We start from the raw sequence: 20,907 nt of genomic DNA, 5'->3' as shown, positions 1-20,907 counted from the left end.
GAAATGTATTATTAAATGTATGTGCTGCTATTTGTACAAATAGACATATTTGTGAATATAAATGTTCCCTTTTGCAGAGGTGTATAGTAATGAAGTGCAAATACTTAGTTACTGTACTTAAGTAATTGAGTATACATATTTCTTTGGACTTTTATTTTCACTTTACTACATTTTGAAGAGAAAATTGATACTTTCACTGCGATACATTTCTCCAAACCCTTTCGTTACTTTTGCGACTGAACACCTAAAAACTAAATTATAAATAACTGCAGTATGTGCACAAATGCATGCAGATCAGCAATAGTGATGTGTGATTTGTTGAAAGAATCATTTGAGTTGAATCTTTAACATTTCATTCCTTTGAACTGATCAAACAGATTCAAAAGTGGTCTGAATGATTCGTTTTGAGAATCACGAATCTGAATCAACATCACAAAAAAATGCTCATGTGAGTTCATTTTGTTTTTTCGACTTATTAACTTTATACGTTTTGGCGCCTTTCTAGGAGACCTGTTCATATAAAAGTCAATCACATGCATTTACATTTTACATTTAAACAAGATAGGATGTGTATGAATAATTACCAGCACTCAAACAAATGTCCAACAATATTTATTTGTATATTTTATGAAGATGTAAAAGGTCTATGCCAAAGCAAAACTAGTTTTCTGGTGGTTGCTAAAGTGTTATATTTGCTTTGTAGCACATTTATGCTACAGTATGTGGTAACTAGGGTTTTCTGAATGGTTACTAGGGAGTGCTATGCAGTTGTCAAGGTGATCTCTGCTGTGTGATTGGCACGTTGCTACAGGATGTGGTTGTCAGGTTGTTGCTATGCTGTTAAGTTGTTTTAACTGTGTTTCAGCACATTGCTATGCAGTTGCCAGGGTATTCTGGGTGGTTGTCAGGTTGTTGCTATGCTGTTAAGTTGTTTTAACTGTGTTTCAGCACATTGCTATGCAGTTGCCAGGGTGTTCTGGGTGGTTGTCAGGTTGTTGCTATGCTGTTAAGTTGTTTTAACTGTGTTTCAGCACATTGCTATGCAGTTGCCAGGGTGTTCTGGGTGGTTGTCAGGTTGTTGCTATGCTGTTAAGTTGTTTTAACTGTCTTTCAGCACATTGTCTATGCAGTTGCCAGGGTGTTCTGGGTGGTTGTCAGGTTGTTGCTATGCTGTTAAGTTGTTTTAACTGTGTTTCAGCACATTGCTATGCAGTTGCCAGGGTGTTCTGGGTGGTTGTCAGGTTGTTGCTATGCTGTTAAGTTGTTTTAACTGTCTTTCAGCACATTGCTATGCAGTTGCCAGGGTGTTCTGGGTGGTTGTCAGGTTGTTGCTATGCTGTTAAGTTGTTTTAACTGTGTTTCAGCACATTGCTATGCAGTTGCCAGGGTGTTCTGGGTGGTTGCTTATTGGCCCCATAATCCCATAAATATGATCATTCTGATTTGACTTGAATGCGCCAAAAACTCGTAATTTTCTCACCCTCATTCGATCCAAGATGACTTTATTTATTTTTTCTACAGATTTTCAGAAGAATATTGCAATGCACGCGTGTCACCTGATCCACAAATGCACATTTGATGCTTCACAAGACCATTTTCATTTGGAGCATCTTCATTTGGTTGCATGCATCCACTGATTTATTTATACAAAAGGGAACATTTATATTCACAAATATGTCTCTATTTGTACAAATAGCAGCACATTAATTTAATAATAAATTACACAGACAGAAGTTGAACGACATTAGTGTGTGGATAATAAGATGCATGTATTTATTTTATTTATTTATTTATTTGGGTCCCCATTAGCTTCCACAATGTGGTTGCTAGTCTTCCTGGGGCCCATAAAAGTACTGAAACATATGTACAGTTAAAATACACAAATATAACATACATAAATATAACATTCATATAACATTACCGCATGTATATATTTATCCACATATACACATTCACACTCATACAGCATTTGACAATATCAGTACCTATAAACAGTCACAAATTAACTGATGTAATACTATTAATTGTAATCTGTTTTAGAGTCTTCTTAAAATTACATATGTTGGATATATGCCTTGTTTTTAAATCCAATTTATTCCAAGCAGATGACGATCTAACTAATACTGTTCTTGCCATACAATTGGACCTTGCAGATGGAACCACTAACACACCTGAGCTCACCTGACGCGTAACATGTCTGTGACAATACCCACTAAAATCCAACTTATCTACAAAAGATTTTGGATTGTTTTTAAATAGAGCATTGTGCATATAACAGAGAAGACTTATATTAAGTTTGTCCTCCACCTTTAGCCAGCCCAAACAGGTGTACATTTTATCCACACTAGAGCGAAAAGAGCAACCAAGGGCTACACTTGCGGCTCTATTCTGAACGATTTGTCATTTTTTCAGATGTCCCTGTGCAGCACTGGACCAGATTACTGGGCAGTACCCCAGATGTGACAGAACTAAAGACTGGACAACTATTTTCATAACTACTGGTGGACAATATACTGAACATCTCCTGGAAAAAGCAATGCCTTTAGCCATTTTTGACACAATGTGATCAATCTGATCAGCCCAGGAGAGCTGACTATCCAGCTTCACACCCAATAGTCTGACTCACCTGCTCTACCACAGATGTATCAACAATTAGATTTAAGTTGCAAGGCTTGCCAAGCATACGTTTAGTGCCAAAGACTATACATTTAGTTTTAGATATATTGAGAACTAATTTATTAAGTTTAACCCAATTTATAATAGCATTAAGTTCATTCTGCAAGGTGCAACTTATGTCATTTATTGTAGATGCTGCGTAAAACATTGTAGCATCGTCTGCATAAAGTACAGCATCTGCTCTTGAAACAGCAAGTGACATATCATTAACAAACACTGAAAACAACAATGGACCCAAACAACTGCCCTGAGGAACACCACATGACAATTGCTTACAATCAGAAAAGCTCCCATTGAAAAATACCCTCTGACTTCTACCATAGAGATAGCTGCGTATCAAGGACACAGACTGATGTGAAAACCCATAGCACTTAAGCTTAGACAGTAAAATTTCATGGTCAATAACATCAAAAGCTGCTGTAAAATCCAGCAGCACAGCACCCACAAGCTTTTTATCATCCATAAAAGTTAGCCACTGGTCTACCATTTGTACCAATGCAGTGTTAGTGGAGTGTCCTGGCTTATAAGCATGCTGTGAATGAGAGAGCAAATCATTTGATACAAAGTACTGCATCATTTGATTAAAAAGTAACTTTTCAAATATTTTGCTCAATATAGGTAGAATGTTAATTGGTCTACAATTTGATTCAGTGAGACCTAATCTATCATCTTTCACTAAAGGTATAATTTTAGACTGCTTCCAGGTTTCCGGAAACACCCCACTTATCACAGATCTATTAAAAATGTGACTGATAGGCTTGCATAAGATATTAGCAACAGTTTTAAAAATGTTGCCATCCAAATGATCTATACCTGCAGTTTTTTCCTTCGGGAGAGAGAGCAACATCCTTTCAACCATTTCCTCTCTAACTGTACCAAATGTCAATGAACAAGATTTATTCCTCATAATGTTCTTCACATTACTACAAGGTGAATCCTTAGGGTATGATAACATACTAGATCTTAAATTTGCAGTTTTCTTTATAAAAAAGTCATTGAAATGATTTGCTATATCCAAAAGTTTAGTGATTATTTCTTCTTCTGTTTCCAAATACATATTAGAACACTTTAGTTTTTTACACATTATTTCATTTATAACTTTCCACAATTGTTTGCTTATATTTGATGAGTTACTAATCTTTTGGCTAAAATATATTTTCTTTTTTAATCTATTTAACTTTGTCACTTTATTTCTCAACTTACAATAATACCTTTCATCCCTATCACTTTTAGATTTTAGAGTTTCGGCTTTGGCATTATCCCTTTCCCTCATTATAGATTTTAGCTCAGCATCTAACCAAGGAACATTATTGCCTTTTATCGACCTTTTTCTAATTGGTGCATGTTTGTCAACTATTTCCACAAACCTATCCATAAAAATACATAAAGAAGCATTAACATCCTCCTCTTCACAAACCGCCGACCAAGTGGACCTTTCAACATCTTCCACAAACGCATTAGGATCGAACATTTTATAAGATCTTCGATAGACAATCCTTGCACCAAATTTAGGCAATTTAGTTTTCTTTGTTGTGATGATTAAATTATGATCACTGCATCCTCCTCCAACTGAGATGACATGTGAACACAACTCATATACATTTGTAAAGATGTGGTCAATACATGTCGATTTAAATTTACCATTCAAAGAAATTCTTGTGGGTTGTGTAACAATCTGCTTAAGGTTAGAAGCATTAGTTATAGTAATCATCTTTCTACGTAAATAACACTTCTTTGGAAACCAATCAATGTTGAAATCCCCCAAAAGAAAGATATCTTTGGTTTGAGCAGATGCCCTCTCAATGTTATCACACATCTTTTCCAAGTAATCTACATTTGAACTGGGAGGTCGGTAACAGCAGCCCACTAAAATGGGTTTGTTAAACTGAATATTTAACTGTAGCCATATCATTTCAATATCGCTGCCCATCAAATCCTCCCTTGGAGTGACTGCAATATTCTCTCTAATATAGAATGCAACACCCCCACCATTGTGATTTCTATCTTTTCTAAAAAGTCTATACCCCTCAACAGCTAGCTGTGAATTATCAAAACTGCGATCTTAGTGTGTTTCTGATAAGGCCAATACATGAATCCCATTAGAACAGATGTTTATAATTTCATGAACCTTATTTCTGAGTCTACAAATGTTCAAATGAGCTAAAACTAAACCTTTCTTAGGCAAGTTTGAAAGTAAATTTGTCATATTAATAAAATTAAAACATCAAAACAAAAACATCAGGGTAAAAATCCAAATAAAGGTCATGAACAGTTATTCAGATGCTTGCCTTTGTCCAATTGCCGGCCAAATTATAAGCTTATCATACCTTAAGCTGGCTCTTTCACCTTTCTCTCTGGCCTCTTTCAGTTTTGGCAGCAGTTCATGTCTCCTCTGCTGCACCAAATCAGAAAAGTCTTCATTGATATAAATGTTTGTACCCTTTAATTTCTTGGTGGAGGAAAAGATGCACTGTCGATCTTTAAATCTAAGAAGCTTCACAACAATTTTTCTTGGCTTTCTCAATTCATGGAATTGGCCAATCCGGTGGACCTTTTCCATCTCAATTGTAGAACTATCCAGACCCAAATTATTCGACAGCATTTGTTGAATCTTCATTTCTAATCCACTGATTGTTTCGCCCTTTTCTTCTGCGATCCCATCAATTAGTAGATTAGATCTCCTTGACTGATTTTCAATATGATCCAGCTTCTCAAACAGATCCTCCAATTCCTGCTTTGATTTTGAAATGCTGCTCTCAAAAGATCTAATTTTTATGTCAGTGTCATTCTTCTTAGCTTTCATCTCATCCATGATGCCTTGTGTGAACTGCAGACTAGTTTTTAGTTCTTGTACATCTCGAATCACACCATCCAGCCTTTTCACATTTCCATCCATCATGATTTGAACAAATGTTGTTGTTTTAACATTTCCTTGTAAAACTCTCTCTGCTGATCTATCATTTGGGTCAACACACCCATAGTTACAGCTGTATCATCCTCTGATGGTTGTTTACTACCTTTGGGAGGCATAGTTCCACAATCTTACCAAGATGTACTAAGATAGGAGTGGCAGGCCCACCAGGCCCAGAAGCCTCTCAAACAGTTGAAACGATGAAAACAGTCCAATTCTCTCACTGCAAAAGTCCAATATTCAAAATATGAAGACTAAGTGCATATATTGACCAAATATTGACCTTAAAGTAATGGTCCAATATGTGATTACAATGATTTGTATTAGATTGTATTAGATTGTAGAGAGCTGGAAAACTCGCTTCTGAAGACATGTGGTTTGGATGTTGTGGCCTGTGTTGGATGTATGACGGGAATCAAAATCATGTATAAGTGTTTATGCGTTTGTGAATCATTTTGATACTTTATTCATGCCATACTAAACAGGTGTATGAAAGGAGCCGGGTCAGTTTTGCTGTAGTTGAACAGTGAAACGTGTCAGAGATGAACTTTCAGTGGAGCTGCTTTGTTAAATATAAGCGTACATACATACATGTTAAAGAAAGCTTTGATATCTAATATCTAATGCTGTATACTCAAGAGCACACGTACACATCAACAGCAATTCTGGACATTTCTAATAATTAAAGTGTTTACATTTTCGGAAGAGTGTTGCTAAGTGCTCATTTATTCTGGGTGATTCCTCTAGATATGACTCGCGATCGTCCTTCAATGTAAGTCAAAGTGCTCGTATATCACGATTTGATGTTTTATTCACGTCTGCAGCACAAACGGTCTAACACCTCGGGTTGGCATTAGCAAGTACCACTAATAACGGTTAGAGTTGTGATCACAACTAATATCTTTCAGTGTAAATACACAAGTGACAACCAACTCCATACCGCAAGCAATTACATTTAAAGCCTCCAAATGACATGTTGAATTTAGTCATTTTATTTTATTTACTTCTTATATTTATTTGAACCGGAAGAGTACTGCTCTTGTGTTTAGCTGGACTGACATGGGCAAAACAGTATTTGACACTTTCAGTGATGGTAAACTGTATTTTAGGATGTAAAACACTGACACCTGCTGGCAGAGAATACAACCGTTCACTGCTCCACTACATTTATCACCAAAACATTTGTGTGCTGTTTTCATCTCTATATAAAAGAGCATGCTTTAAACCTATAAACATGCTTCAACATTCAGAGCTGATCTCGGTCTTCAGCGCTTGATTGCGGTGGACTGGACATGTCAACGTGTCTTCTATAACATTTACGCTGTCCTGATTTTGTTCTTATAAATGTATGTAGTAAAAAAGCAGTGAAAGATGTAGTGATGAGGTAAAGGAAGGGGGGTCTGGTCAACACCTGGGTCTGAAGAGGATCAGACTGGTTTCCATCCAGGCCACATGATTTACTGATCTATTGAGACACACCATACCCAATCCTGACATGTCATGAGCAGAGCAATATCACATCACAAACCTCTGATTGCCCTATTTACATTGGAAATGCACTTCAAAGCTCCATTTAACACAGAGATCTTCTCACTAGAATCACAGCGGGACTGTCAAATGCTTTTTAATAGTAATAATTGATCTATTGTTGCACATTATACATACGTTTCTGCATATATACAGTGAAATTCTTTTTTTTTCACATATCCCAACTAAGCTGGGGTCAGAGTGCAGGTCAGCCATGATACGGTGTCCCTGGAGCAGATAGGGTCAAGGGCCCAACAGTGGTGTCTTGGCGGTGTTGGGGCTTGAACCCCCAACCTTCTGATCAGTAACCCAGAGCCTCAACCACTGAACCACCACTGCCCAGGACATGTTGTAATGCACGACGGGTTCTGACTCTACAGCTCACTGGTTCCCAGTATCTGGGCGGCAGACCATATTCTGCTGTGCCCGTGAGTAGAAGCGATCTCTTTTAGGCAGCACATTTAATCACACGGGGTGCCTCGGGATCATTGCAGCATGGCATTTGCTTTGGGAGGTAATGTTAGCCCTAGAACAGGATTCATGTCATTTTGATTTTTTATTTTGGTCCCAATGAGAAATTTGAAACGCTGCAGAAACATTTGAAACACTTTAAACCAGTCATGAAGGATTGTTTTAGGCTAATGGCATGGATAGAAAGATTGTTATTTTTATTTACTGGAAGCTAATATACTTTGGTTGGCTGTACTTGAGATCTGCCAAAGCTAAAAGCCAAACAATAAAAAACACTCAAACACAAACGAATTGATTGGCATGCAGTATGTAGCACCCATTGCATCAAGCCATGAAATGAAAGCACACATGCAGCAATGGTATTTTAATATGAAGGAGACATGCTCTCAGGAGTACCTGTTTCACATTACTCAATCATTCTTCCAAAATGTCCTTCCTGAGGCAGACTCCAGTTTTCTTATCCAAGCCAGGATTTTATTGCTTCAGAATCATTTTAAATAATAAGTAGGCCTACCATTTTACAAAACCAACAAACTCAAATATCACGAGTAGACCCAAAAGTAGTATCAATGCAAAAATAGGAAAAAGTCTCTAAAGATCCCTGAGTAGAATCGTACAGTCCAAACAGTCGGTGAAACTCGGTCTATCATCATCTCGTATGGAAACCAGTCTGTCCTTACTTGTATCGCTTACTGAGGGTCAGGACTAGAGTTTGTGGGAATCACAGGTGCCACTTCTTGTTGACGTCGTAAACCGAGTCAATTTAGAACGCATGCGAGATCTCGCTGAGCGTGGCAACGGTTGCCGTGGGCTCAAAACAGGGGATTGATAGGGTGAAGTAGGAGCCGATCTGGAAATGTGAACATCAGATGAGCGCTGTGAACTGTGGCCAGAGTCTCCACTACGAGCAATGTGACAAAACTCGATACTCAGTGTCTTTGGGTCTAGAACTAAAGTCTGATGGCCCAGATGCCACTGCGATTGGCCGAGGAAGAACGGCTGAGCTGAGGAGGTCCAGGAGGAAGAGGATGGAGGAAGGACATCCAGTGAAGGTGAGTTACCAGCTGATGCAACCGTATCGTGCTGGAAGAGACAGGAAGAGGGTTTGGAAATGGACGCACGAGGACTATAGGGAGCTGTGATTGCAGTTCCATGACTTACTTTTTTAGGGCTGCTCCTCATTTTTGGCACTTTTCCTCCATGGCCACAGTGTGACTGCTCATGGTCAAACTCCAGGTCCTCCAGGCGCTGGGTCAGGGCCAGTTTCTGCTGGATGGCCATTCGCAGGAGAGAGTTCAGAGTCTTCTTCTCATCTTCTGCGGCAGCCAGCTGCCTCTGCATCTCATCCAGCTGAGTTATGTACTCATCACATCTAAAGAGATAAGAGAGACTTAGCATTGTGATAAAACCTCAGAACAAACTGTGTAAGACTGAAATAGCCATCAAGAATCATCCCCAACTCCAACTAAACTGTCCCATTTTACTTAAACTTCAAATAATGTCAATAATATTAGTTGCACCTTGTGGAAAACATTGCCCTGAGGGAAGAAAAGGTGGCAGCATCTTCTTTGAGGGCCTTCAGTTCATTTCTAAGCTTCATCATCGTCTCCGTCACCATACACTTCTCATTTTCATATTTACTCTTCAGGTTAGCCAGTGCCACCTCTGCAGTCTGGGGACAGAAAAACGGGTACAGTACAGGCTCCTGACAAGTCTCATTATATGAGACCAAACATCACAGAAGATATTGGGATACATTAGAAAAGACATAAACCTGTTTGTTGGCTTTAAGCACAAGACGTAAGGTAGCGATCTGCTCTCTTTTGGTGCTCAAGAGCGATTTGAGTTTCAGGATCTCCTCCATGCAAGCCTCCTTGTCCTTGTCGAAGATGGGTGCCAACTCTCTAACAGCAGCTCTCTGCTTGGACAGCTGAAGCGAGTGGTCCACGGCCTTCTGTAGATGTTTGATCTGGTCACGGATGATGGCGTTGAGGTTATAGATGTTCATGGGCTCCCTACGGAGATCCCCTGTCTCTGGCACTGTGGACGGAGAAGGTGATGTTGAACTGTTGACTGGGGAACCAAAGGGGCTTCTGGTGGGACTCTGTTGACTTCCTGGCTCCCTATTAGATCCTTCTCCCGAGGGTTCCTTTGCCGGAGAGTCTAGTGGACTCTTGGACATGTCTGAGGAGTTAGCAGCATTAAGTCGGCGAGCTAGACGTGGAGAAAGCAGGGCTCTTGTGTCATCGGGGCCTTTGAGACTGCCGCTGCGTGTGACCCGACTCTGGCGGTAATAGTCCAGCATGACGCGGTTTGGCGTCTCGTTGTTGCACAGACAGACGTGATAGTAGAGCTGAGCGAGTTCTTCACTAAACATAACCAGCTCGTCTTGAGCTGCATTCAACATGCCGTTACTCTCATTAGCTATACTTGATGTGCACCAGAGGTCTGCTTCAAGACCGCTAACCCGCTCGCGGCCCTCGCGGCAGGATTTCTCCAAACGCTTCACCTGCTCTTCGAGCGCCTGGACTTTTCCTTCGCTGCGTTTGGGCTCTTCTGATTGGCTCTCCACGGATTGGTTATACCTTTCCTTTAAAGCCTTAAGCTCCGCCTTCAAGTCAATGACCTCAGTCACAGCGAATCTATATTTACACTCGAGCACCTCTATTCCATTGATGTCCGTCTCATATTCACCGCAAACGGATATGTCGCTCTTCTCGGTCTCCTCTGGATCAAACTCCTTGTCACTACGGAGATGTTTCATGCCATTGACTCGCTCAGTAAGGTGATGAACGCACATGTGTTGTTCTGTTAAAGCGTCCTGCATGTGCTGCAGTTGAGTTTGACACTCCTGCAGGTTAGTAAGCAGAGCCGACTTCTCTCGCTCAACCTAATGGACAAAAAGAGAGATGGATAATTAGCAGAAACAAATAATTAAGTATGAGTATGCTTTTGGAAAGTTAGCACTGCACAATATTTTATTATTATATAGTAATTAGTGGGACCTGTCCTGTGTAGATCACTGTCAATGGAGTACACACAACAACAATCGCCAATGAATACCTTCAAAAGAGCTGTATTTGACTTTCATATGTGACTATTTCATTTCATTCCTTCATGGTTTTAAAACTTTTTTTTTCATGAAAAAAACCTATCCACCATATAAAAATTTTTTAAAAAGTGCTCATTCCAGCCTAAGCTGATTTTCTGGTCTAAGATGGTTTTCTGGTCTAAGATGGTTTGCTGGTCTAAGCTGGTTTTAGATGGTGTCTAAGGCTGACCTGCTGACAAGTGCCCACACCCCATTAAAACCAGGCTGGTAAAATCAGGTAAGACCAGCAAAGCAGCTCAGGCTGGTTTAAGATGTTTATTTTAAGCAGGACATGAAAAACATGGTTTCACTTGATCTATTATTTTGCTGTGTGTTATTGTGTTAGCTTGTTTGTCACAGATTTAGCACGATTGCAGACATGTGATTCTAGTCACTGATCTCAAGGGATGCTTAATTGTTTTGTGATCAGTCACGGTATTCCTGATGTCAGCTATTTATAATGCTTGAGGCTGAGATAGTGATCCTCTATTGATTCCTACTGGAGGAGATCCAAGATGACAAACAAATGCATATATATATATATATATATATATATATATATATATATATATATATATAAAATATATAACATTTGGGAATGAAGTGGTTAAGAAACACTTTTGAGTCGGATAAATGCCAACAAAATGTTTGAAGTGTGAGGATGCAATTAATTACAACTGCATGTGTTTGTGAGATTAGAGTTTACAGCATTACATCCTAACAACAAAGATGTAAAATGGTCTCTATCTTCACACAGATGTGGTCAGTGAGTTATTTAATGACAGTAGAATTATGTTAACACAATGAAAAATTTATTTTTTGTGGTAATCACTATTATGCCACAAATGCTGTCGATTGAGCTTAACTTGTGTTGAGCGTGGAATAATACATTAAGTTTGATAAAACCTATATGATGTCATCATTACTAAGACTCCTAACTTTAAAAAGTACAACTGAGCTCCACAGTAATACCATGTTTTCGGACAAGTAATATGGCATTCCTTGAAGCATACTGGAGTACCATGGAAATATCATGGTTTATAATTATGGAAATCATACAGTATTAATGGTTAATGGAGCGGTGGTGGCGTAGTGGGCTAAATCACATAACTGGTAATCAGAAGGTTGCTGGTTTGATCCAAAGTGCACTGTAAGTCACTTTGGATAAAAGCGTTTGCCAAAAACATAAATGTAAATGAAAATGTAATGCTGTTAATGGTGTTATCTTCAGAGTGAGAGCATCGCTGACTATATAGGCACCATATGGTGATTCACACAGACACACACACTCGCATGCACATGCACACACACACACGCATGCACACGCGCACATGCACACACACAGATGTGCACACACTCACACACACACACACACACACACACACACACACACAAGCACACAAAAACATTGTTCAACAAAGTTACATTTATTAATAATTAATGAAATAAACAAATATTCTGCCAAATAATTTAGTTAATTAGTCTAACTGTAGGCTTTTTGCGTGTCCCAAGCAATGTAGTAACTCGCCCCATTAATATATAGTGTGTTTATATTCACAGTGGCTTGAGGAATGGCTCATCCAATGACAATCCACTGGCAGTGCCATGGTGATTCTGATGGCACGTTTTCCCTTTCTGGTCTTAAGAAGAAGCAATGCCTAAACTACCAAAACAAGCGATCCAAACAACAACCATTCTCTGGAAGTGTTATTTGGTGTAAAACTAATTTCAGTTGTGTTGCTTAACTTGTGCAACTCAAAGAAGTGAATATATGAATGTAACGGTCATCTACACACTCAGGTGAGGCTCTCCTCGGTACTATGGAGCAACAAATGCAATCCTCTAAACATCACAGTATTTGCCAAGAATTGTGAGTGAAAACAGGCTCCCGTTAGGAATTGTGGAACCCTTTCAGGAAAAAGGGGGATAATTAAGGATTGATGTGTGTGTGTTTGATGGTGTTCCTACAGTAATCACACACTCCATGTGTCAACAGAAAGCACACATCACTGATCTACGTATATCACAAAACATTATATTAATCAATAAGAAACATAAAATCATTACAGGTCAATGAGATCTTGCTTAAAAATCATTATTTTAAATGTTGAACTCTGACCTGTAAGAGCTGCTGTTTGAGCTTCTGTATCTCAGTCATGTTGAGTTCACTGAAGAGATCGGACACCGGGTCAAGCACCTCGCTCTTCCTGCGTCCCGGCCGCTCTCCGTTCATCTTCAGTCTGTGTCCATTACACTCATTACTGCGGTTACTGTCCTCAGACGTGCCGTTGGTCGCCGTCTCCTCTGTGAACTTTAACCCCTCCATGGCTGAGATGGTCAGGTGTGTGTCCATCAGGCTGAGGTGATGGGTCAACTCCTTTCTCAGACCGTTCTTCTGCTCTCTCTCACTCTTCAGAGCGTCCAACGCCTCCTCCAACTGGCCCGCCGAAATGTCCTTCAGAAGCAAGGCATCTTCCAGTTGGCTGTTGAGTAGCACCGTCTCCTCCTCCAGAACTTTGATTTCATGTTTTAGACCCTCATATTCCACCTGGAGGTTGAGAAGGTTGATAGAGAGTGTGATGCATGTTTGAGAACGTGTGACTCTCTCACAGATAATCAAACAGGAGGTTCTCTTTTGAGTCCATTATTCTGTTTTGAGACTTTTGGGCTATATCGAAATCATGTGAACTCATATCTGAGGTCATTTACATGTAGAGGTCTTGTTCAAAGTGGTAATGTAAGTCTTGCAGGGACAAAAAAATTCATTGTTTTTCATTTCGGTTCAAAACCAGTATTTTTTTGCTGTGGCCAAAAGTATCGGCAGTGACATAAATGTTGTGTTTGGCAAAGTGTTCTGCTTCAGTTGTTGTGGTGTTGATTCACATTGTTTCTAGATAATTGTGCAGAGTGATCAGATGCATTTTAAATAAATGCAAAAAGCTTCATTGGCCAAAACAATTAACTTTATCACAAAAACCCAAATTTCACAGTTTTTTGGTCCTGGCACAAAATGACCAGCGAACATAATTTCACTAATCATACCGCAGCACCTGTGAAAGTGTGAACGAGCACTAGTCAGGTGACATCACTCGTTCATTCTGATTGGATTATAAGAGCAGACTGATGCTATAAAAGGAGGGAAGAAGTGCTTCCAATCATTGTGTTCTTGTTAGTGACGGTTACCTCTAAAGAAAGACGTGCAGCCATCATCGCTTTGCATCAAAATGGCCTCACATGCAAGGAAATTGCTGCAAAGAATATTGCACCTGAAAGAACCATTTACTGGATCATCAAGAACTTCAAGGAGAGGTTCAACTGCAGTGAAGAAGGCTTCAGGACGTCCCAGAGTGTCCAGAAAGCGCCTGAGGAGTCGTGTCAGCACCAGTGCAGAGCTCAATATTGGCAGCAGGTTGGTGTAAGGGCATCTGCACCCACAGTGAGGTGAAGACTTTTGGGCAATAGCCTGGTGTCAAGAAGGGCAGCAAAGAAGCCACTTCTCTCCAAGAAAAACATCAAGGACAGACTGAAATTCTGCAGAACGTACAAGGATTGGACAGCAGAAGACTGGTGCAAAGTTATTTCACCTTCCCACTGTTTGGGACATCTGGAAAACCGATAGTCCGGAGAAGAAAAGGTGTACACTACCATGAGCCCTGTGCCAACAGTGAAGCATCCTGAGACCATCCATGTGTGGGGTTGCTCTTCATCACAGGGAGTGGGCTCGCTCACAATCCTGCACAAAAACACGGCCATGAATAAAGAATGGTATCAAAACATCCTGCAAGAGCAAATTCTCCCAAAGATCCAGGAGCAATTTGGTGATGAAGAACAAGGGGCAACACTGTAAATATCGACTCTTTGCATATATATAATATTTTTGCCAATAAAAGCCTTTAAAACTCATGAAACGTTATCATTGTTTTCCAGTGTACCATAGAAACATGTGACCAAATAATCTACAACTACTGAAGCAGCAAACTTTGCAAAACACAAAATGTATGTCACTGACAATACGTTTGGCCACGGCTGTATATAAAATATTGACTGTGATAAACCCCATAGGCCTTTGGTTTCATGCAGAACTTATCGCAATGAAATTAACAGGTTATAACTGATACCAGCATTTAAAAATAAAGTTTTCACCCCCGGAACAATTGAAAATCACTCTATTCCAGTTTTCAGTTATATTCTGCAAAAATGTTGTTAGTTTTCAATTTTAGTTTTTATTCCTTGAACCGTTCTTAGTCCCTGAAATCTACAGTGTGTTTGTGGTGCAAGAGTTTAAGATTAAGTGGGCTTCAAAAGGTAAATGCTACTTTCGTGTAGATTATGCCCCCTATAAGTAAAGCTATGATGTTTAAGTTACTACGGTTTAACTGTAGAATATCTGCTGTTTACATACAACCCTGCTTTCACGATGAGACTAAATCCTCGTAAGGGATGACCTGGTTCTGTTTGAGTGTTGACACGAGCTTCTGCAGCGTGATGTTCTCCTCCTCCAGTTCAGTGTAATCCTGCAGCAGTCGCGTCTCTCTGAACTTATACTCTCCGATCTCCTCTCTCATACGAGTCCACTGCAGCTCCAACATCTCATTATTCTGACAGGAAAGAGAAACCACACATGCATTAAACATTTATTAAAGATTTAGTAACACCTGAGATATCTGATCAAGCAGACAGGAAACAGGAAGTCAACACTTTCTTCCTCACTCTTCATGGGAGAAGGCTGAAATAAATATATGTGATATATGTATAATGAACATCTCAGGGTAAAGCATTAATAACTAGTATTTAAAGGAGTACTAACATTGATCTAGAAATTGAGCAAGAATGTTTTTATTAAAAATAATTGTAGAAATTACCAGTGAAAAGTAATTCAGTATTAACGATACGTTTGAACTTATGAATGAATTAGTGAATTAGTCATTCAGCAGCAACTCTTATGCAAAACAACTGAAAGCATTTCAGAGCGAGTCCACTGGGAATGAAGTGTCTTGCACACAGTTGTGTTTGTGTGTGTGTATGTGTATGTGTACAGTGTGTTTGTGTGTGTATACAGTGTGTGTGTGTATACAGTGTGTTTGTATCTGTGTGTGTGTGTATACAGTGTGTTTGTGTGTCTATACAGTGTGTTTGTATCTGTGTGTGTGTATACAGTGTGTTTGTGTGTGTATACAGTGTGTGTGTGTATACAGTGTGTTTGTATCTGTGTGTGTGTATACAGTGTGTTTGTGTGTGCATACAGTGTGTGTGTGTATACAGTGTGTGTGTGTGTGTGTATACAGTGTGTTTGTGTGTGTATACAGTGTGTTTGTATCTGTGTGTGTGTATACAGTGTGTTTGTGTGTGTATACAGTGTGTGTGTGTATACAGTGTGTTTGTATCTGTGTGTGTGTATACAGTGTGTTTGTGTGTGCATACAGTGTGTGTGTGTGTATACAGTGTGTGTGTGTATACAGTGTGTTTGTATCTGTGTGTGTGTATACAGTGTGTTTGTGTGTGCATACAGTGTGTGTGTGTATACAGTGTGTGTGTGTGTGTGTATACAGTGTGTTTGTGTGTGTATACAGTGTGTTTGTATCTGTGTGTGTGTATACAGTGTGTTTGTGTGTGCATACAGTGTGTGTGTGTGTATACAGTGTGTGTGTGTATACAGTGTGTTTGTATCTGTGTGTGTGTATACAGTGTGTTTGTGTGTGTATACAGTGTGTGTGTGTATACAGTGTGTTTGTATCTGTGTGTGTGTATACAGTGTGTTTGTGTGTGTATACAGTGTGTGTGTGTGTATACAGTGTGTGTGTATACAGTGTGTTTGTATCTGTGTGTGTATATACAGTGTGTTTGTGTGTGTATACAGTGTGTTTGTATCTGTGTGTGTGTGTATGCAGTGTGTTTGTGTGTGTATACAGTGTGTGTGTGTGTACAGTGTATACAGTGTGTTTGTGTGTATACAGTGTGTTTGTGTGTGTGTACAGTGTGTTTTTTTTGTGTGTGTGTGTGTGTACAGTGTGTTTGTGTGTGTGTGTGTGTGTGTGTGTGTATACAGTGTGTGTGTGTGTGTGTGTGTGTATTGTGAGTTTTTGTGGGTGTGTGTGTGTATACTGTGTGTGTGTATTTTGAGTGTGTGAGTATACAGTGTGGTTTTTGTGTGTGTGTATTGTGAGTGAGAGTGTGTGTGTGTGTGTGTATATTGTGTGTGTGTGTATTGTGAGTGTGTGTACAGTGTGTGTGTGTGTTTTCAGTGTGTGTGTATGTGAGTGTCTTTGTGCCGACCTCAGGGCATTTCTCTTATGCCAGCTTAGCCGTGGATTTGCCCCGTACAATGGGTGACAGGCGACAGTTTCAGACCTTGACACCACCATCTGCCTCCAGTGATGCTGACACACACACACACACACACACACACACACACACTTTGACCTTTTGACCTCGTCAAAGTTTGTATACAGTGTATAAGTTGACAGTGTGACTCTGAGCTTCAGAAATGTCACACTGACCTCTCGGAGCTCCTGCAGCAGTGTGTTGAGATGTTCGCTCTCTGTTTGAGCGTTTGAGGCCACAGAACTGCTCATCTTCAGCTGCGTTTGCAGCTCCTCCACACGACTCGTGTAATAAGCCTCTTTAGACGCAGACTCCTGCAGCAGCATCTCCTCGTTCGTCTCGCCAACCTCCGCTACCTTCCGCTGGTTGGTGTATGCCTGACCGAACGCCTGAAGACCAAAGACACACAAACAGAGAGAGACAGAACAGTTTGAAGAAACATCGGCAAAAATATATTACACAAGGGTTAATACATCAGACAGACATGTTAAGTGGGTAGTTTTTGATTTTCTGCAAATGGTGTCCTAACACGCTAGTTGATGTAACGCTCTCTCCTATCGTAGAGCCGCGGAGGTTATTTCCATATATATATATATACAGTATAACAGGACAGCACGTGGAAATGAATTCGATTTATTTATGATTTGTACCTGGAGTCTCATAACCTCACGAAGGACGTTAGAATCATCAGAGTTTGATCAAATAGTGTTTATAATCAGTTCTTATAAGATTAGTCAGAATGATTTAAGTATTGAGAATCTTATTAAACTATTAAACGTTTTATTCACTCTGTGCGTCATGTAAAAGATATTCTTACATGCGTTATAATAAGCACACAACATATACATCTATAGTAAACATCAGCTGCTCGTTTATGGCATACACTGTATAATAATCTATATCACCAACAAAACTAATGAATCCATTAACAGTGACAGATTTCCTCTTTCCCTTTGAATCGCTGGACTCTGGAGAACAGACAAAACACAGATGATACACAAGTGTGAATAATACAGCAGCAGAAGCGGGAAGAACTCATTGTGATGTAAATCAAGGGCCAGTATATATCCCAGAATCCCTACTGAAGAGAGAGAGAGAGGTGGAGAGACATAGAAACTGAAGAGAGAGAGAGAGGTGGAGAGACATAGAAACTGAAGAAAGAGAGAGAGGTGGAGAGACATAGAAACTGAAGAGAGAGAGAGAGGTGGAGAGACATAGAAACTGAAGAGAGAGAGAGAGGTGGAGAGACATAGAAACTGAAGAGAGAGAGAGAGAGGTGGAGAGACATAGAGACAGAAGAGAGAGAGAGACTTTTGACTTTTTACGTCTCTTTATTTTCAAAAGAATAAAAATGTATATACATCTTCATATTATATGCTTTCAAAAAAGAAACAATATATGCACATATTTATATACAAAATAAAAAAAGTACAAATAATCATAATAATATTATATATATATATATACAAATACACAAATACACATATACACACACACACACACACACACACACACACATATACATACATACATACATTCTTGATCATTATGACATTATGATCCTTCTTTTAAACATGAATCTTCAAAAAACCATCTGGGTCGATTTCACAAATACATTGATTTACTCCCCATGTATTTATAAAGGTTTCCAGGTCTTCTACTAGATGATAAAAAGCAGATTCCACTTTTAACCTTGCCTTTATTAAACCCTTTAAAATTAACACTACATCAGTTGACCCCTCACCATTAATTCTTTTTTTCCGTGATAGCCAAATTGCCATTTTGGCTTGTCCAAACAAATAGTTAATTAGAACATGAGCCTCTTTTCTACTCCAATTATATTTAGGCCTGTAAATAAAGAACTCAGGTGAAAACACTTCCCCAAAAATCTGACACCAGACCTCTAATTGAAAAAACAAAGGCTGAAGTCTCACACTTTGAACAAATAAATGAAAAACAGTTTCTGGTACTCCACAAAAAGGACACCCCACCCCTACCTGTGGATCAAGGTGTGCTCTGTGTCTGTTTGTAGCTATTATACCATGCACAGTCCTCCACTGAAGATCTCCAGTCCGTTTCTCAATGGGAGGCTTGTACAAGGTCCTCCAGCTACCCTTGGGGGATGTATGTGATCCAAAAAAATCCTGCCATTTCGATTCCTTAAGTCCTTCCAAAGAATGAAGATGTGAAACCTTTACACACATCGCATACAGTGCTTTTTTCCCAGTATCACTAAAATATTCCAGTTGGGGAGTTCTAAAATTAAGCAAAGCCCCCTCTAGTTCTTGAAATGTCCCAACAGCAGGTGCAACTGTAATCTCCGGGAACAAAGAGTTTCTGTCTTCATCAGATGTTTCCAAAGCATTTTTAAAACCTGGGGGTAAAAAAATCCAGAATACTTTTCAACAGTCTCTGTGTAATGCGTACTGATCTAAAACCAAGTTTAGCAGCCAGCGTCTCAGCAGACATCCATCCTTCTGTTGTCATCAAATGTCCAATTTTGGTAACCCCAGCACTTTCCAGAACATTCCTCATAGAAGGTAGCTTTAAAATCTCCAAATCCATTACAGGATTATACAACAAAGGTTCTTCTTTCAACCAAAAGTTTTGAGTGTCATTAAAGTTCCTTGAAATGCAGAAAATCCTCCATGCTTTCATTAAAGAATGATAAAAAGGTGTAAGTCCAGTCAAATCATAACTTTGATTATCCATAAGAAAGAGATGTCGATCTAGTCCCATCCTGCCTGCTCTCTTCAAGAGGGCACAGGCTACCCCTGAGCAGCTTACAGTCTTCCCATAAAGGAGTCTCTTAATTGTCTGTATTCTGAAGGCCATTACTCTGCTTTTAATGTCCACTAATCCTTGACCTCCTTCTTGTCTAGAAAGGTACAAAACTGGTGCGTTTACCCAATGTTGACCAGACCAAAAAAAGTTTATTAAACATTTTTGGATAGCTTTTACCAGCTCTTCAGGAGGTTCCAAAATGGACATCTTGTGCCATAGAGATGAGGCTACAAGGTTGTTGCAGACCAACACCCTTCCCCTGTAGGATAACTGGGGTAGCAGCCAATGCCAGCGAGACAACCGAGCACACACTTTCTCCGCCAGGCCCTCCCAATTCTGTTTTATATACTCTTCCCTTCCTAAAAATACCCCCAAATACTTAAAACCAAGTCTTCCCCACTGCAGATTACTTGGAAGTAGAGGTCTTTTAACATCCAAGCCACACCACAAAGCATCACTTTTGTCCCAGTTCACCTTTGCAGAAGAGGCTTTACCATAATTCTCTAAAATGTTCTTTAACAAATGAACATCTTTATCATTTCTGATCACAACTGTTATATCATCAGCATATGCAGAGATTTTTATATCATTACTTAAATGTATAGAATTAATTTGCATACCCATTAACTCTTTTCTCAATTTACAAAGGAGGGGTTCAATGGCTAAACTATAAAGCTGCCCTGAAATTGGGCAACCTTGTCTTATACCCCTCTGCACCTTAACAGGAACACTAAGACCACCTGACATCTTAATCATACATGTGGCATCGTTATAAAGTGCTTTAATCATTGAGATGAAACTATCTCCAAATCCAAAGGCCTTCAGGGCATTAAAAAGAAAATGATGGTCAACTCTGTCGAACGCTTTTTCTTGATCTAAAGATAAAAATCCCATGTTGATGTTGTTACTCAGGGCAGAATCAATAACATCACGTACCAAGTGCAGATTATCAGAAATGCATCTGTCTTTTATACAGTAAGACTGATCTTTATGTATAATTTCATGTAACACCTTATTTAGTCTGTTGGCAAGACACTTAGATATTATTTTATATTCAGAACATAGAATTGCGACAGGTCTCCAATTTTTCAATAATGTGAGATCTCCGTTCTTGGGCAGTAATGTT

The 20,907-nt window shown here is 39.4% G+C and overlaps 1 protein-coding gene across 4 annotated transcripts in view; it reads right to left on the bottom strand.

The window, feature by feature from the left end:
* Nucleotides 1–7,795: 7,795 nt before the first annotated feature.
* Nucleotides 7,796–20,907, bottom strand: part of LOC127622737 (protein bicaudal D homolog 1-like) — a 30,893-nt gene continuing 17,781 nt past the window's right edge. The window contains exons 2-8 of one of the 4 annotated variants that reach the window (XM_052096803.1): nt 17,174–17,386; nt 15,122–15,274; nt 12,796–13,224; nt 9,360–10,475; nt 9,106–9,257; nt 8,747–8,957; nt 7,796–8,668 (exon numbers count right to left, since the gene is read on the bottom strand). In XM_052096803.1, the coding sequence (XP_051952763.1) occupies nt 8,291–8,668; nt 8,747–8,957; nt 9,106–9,257; nt 9,360–10,475; nt 12,796–13,224; nt 15,122–15,274; nt 17,174–17,386 (2,652 nt within the window). In that variant the 3' untranslated portion in view covers nt 7,796–8,290. Of the gene's footprint in view, nt 8,669–8,746; nt 8,958–9,105; nt 9,258–9,359; nt 10,476–12,795; nt 13,225–15,013; nt 15,275–16,949; nt 17,387–20,907 lie in introns of those variants that run through there. The other 3 variants (XM_052096801.1, XR_007968003.1, XM_052096802.1) reach the window with 3 other exon arrangements.

This window comes from Xyrauchen texanus, chromosome 29 (assembly GCF_025860055.1).
Source record: "Xyrauchen texanus isolate HMW12.3.18 chromosome 29, RBS_HiC_50CHRs, whole genome shotgun sequence".
Taxonomy (NCBI): Eukaryota; Metazoa; Chordata; class Actinopteri; order Cypriniformes; family Catostomidae; genus Xyrauchen; species Xyrauchen texanus.
The sequence above is the reverse complement of the archived record's forward strand: the minus strand, read 5'-3'. Positions and strand labels throughout refer to the sequence as shown.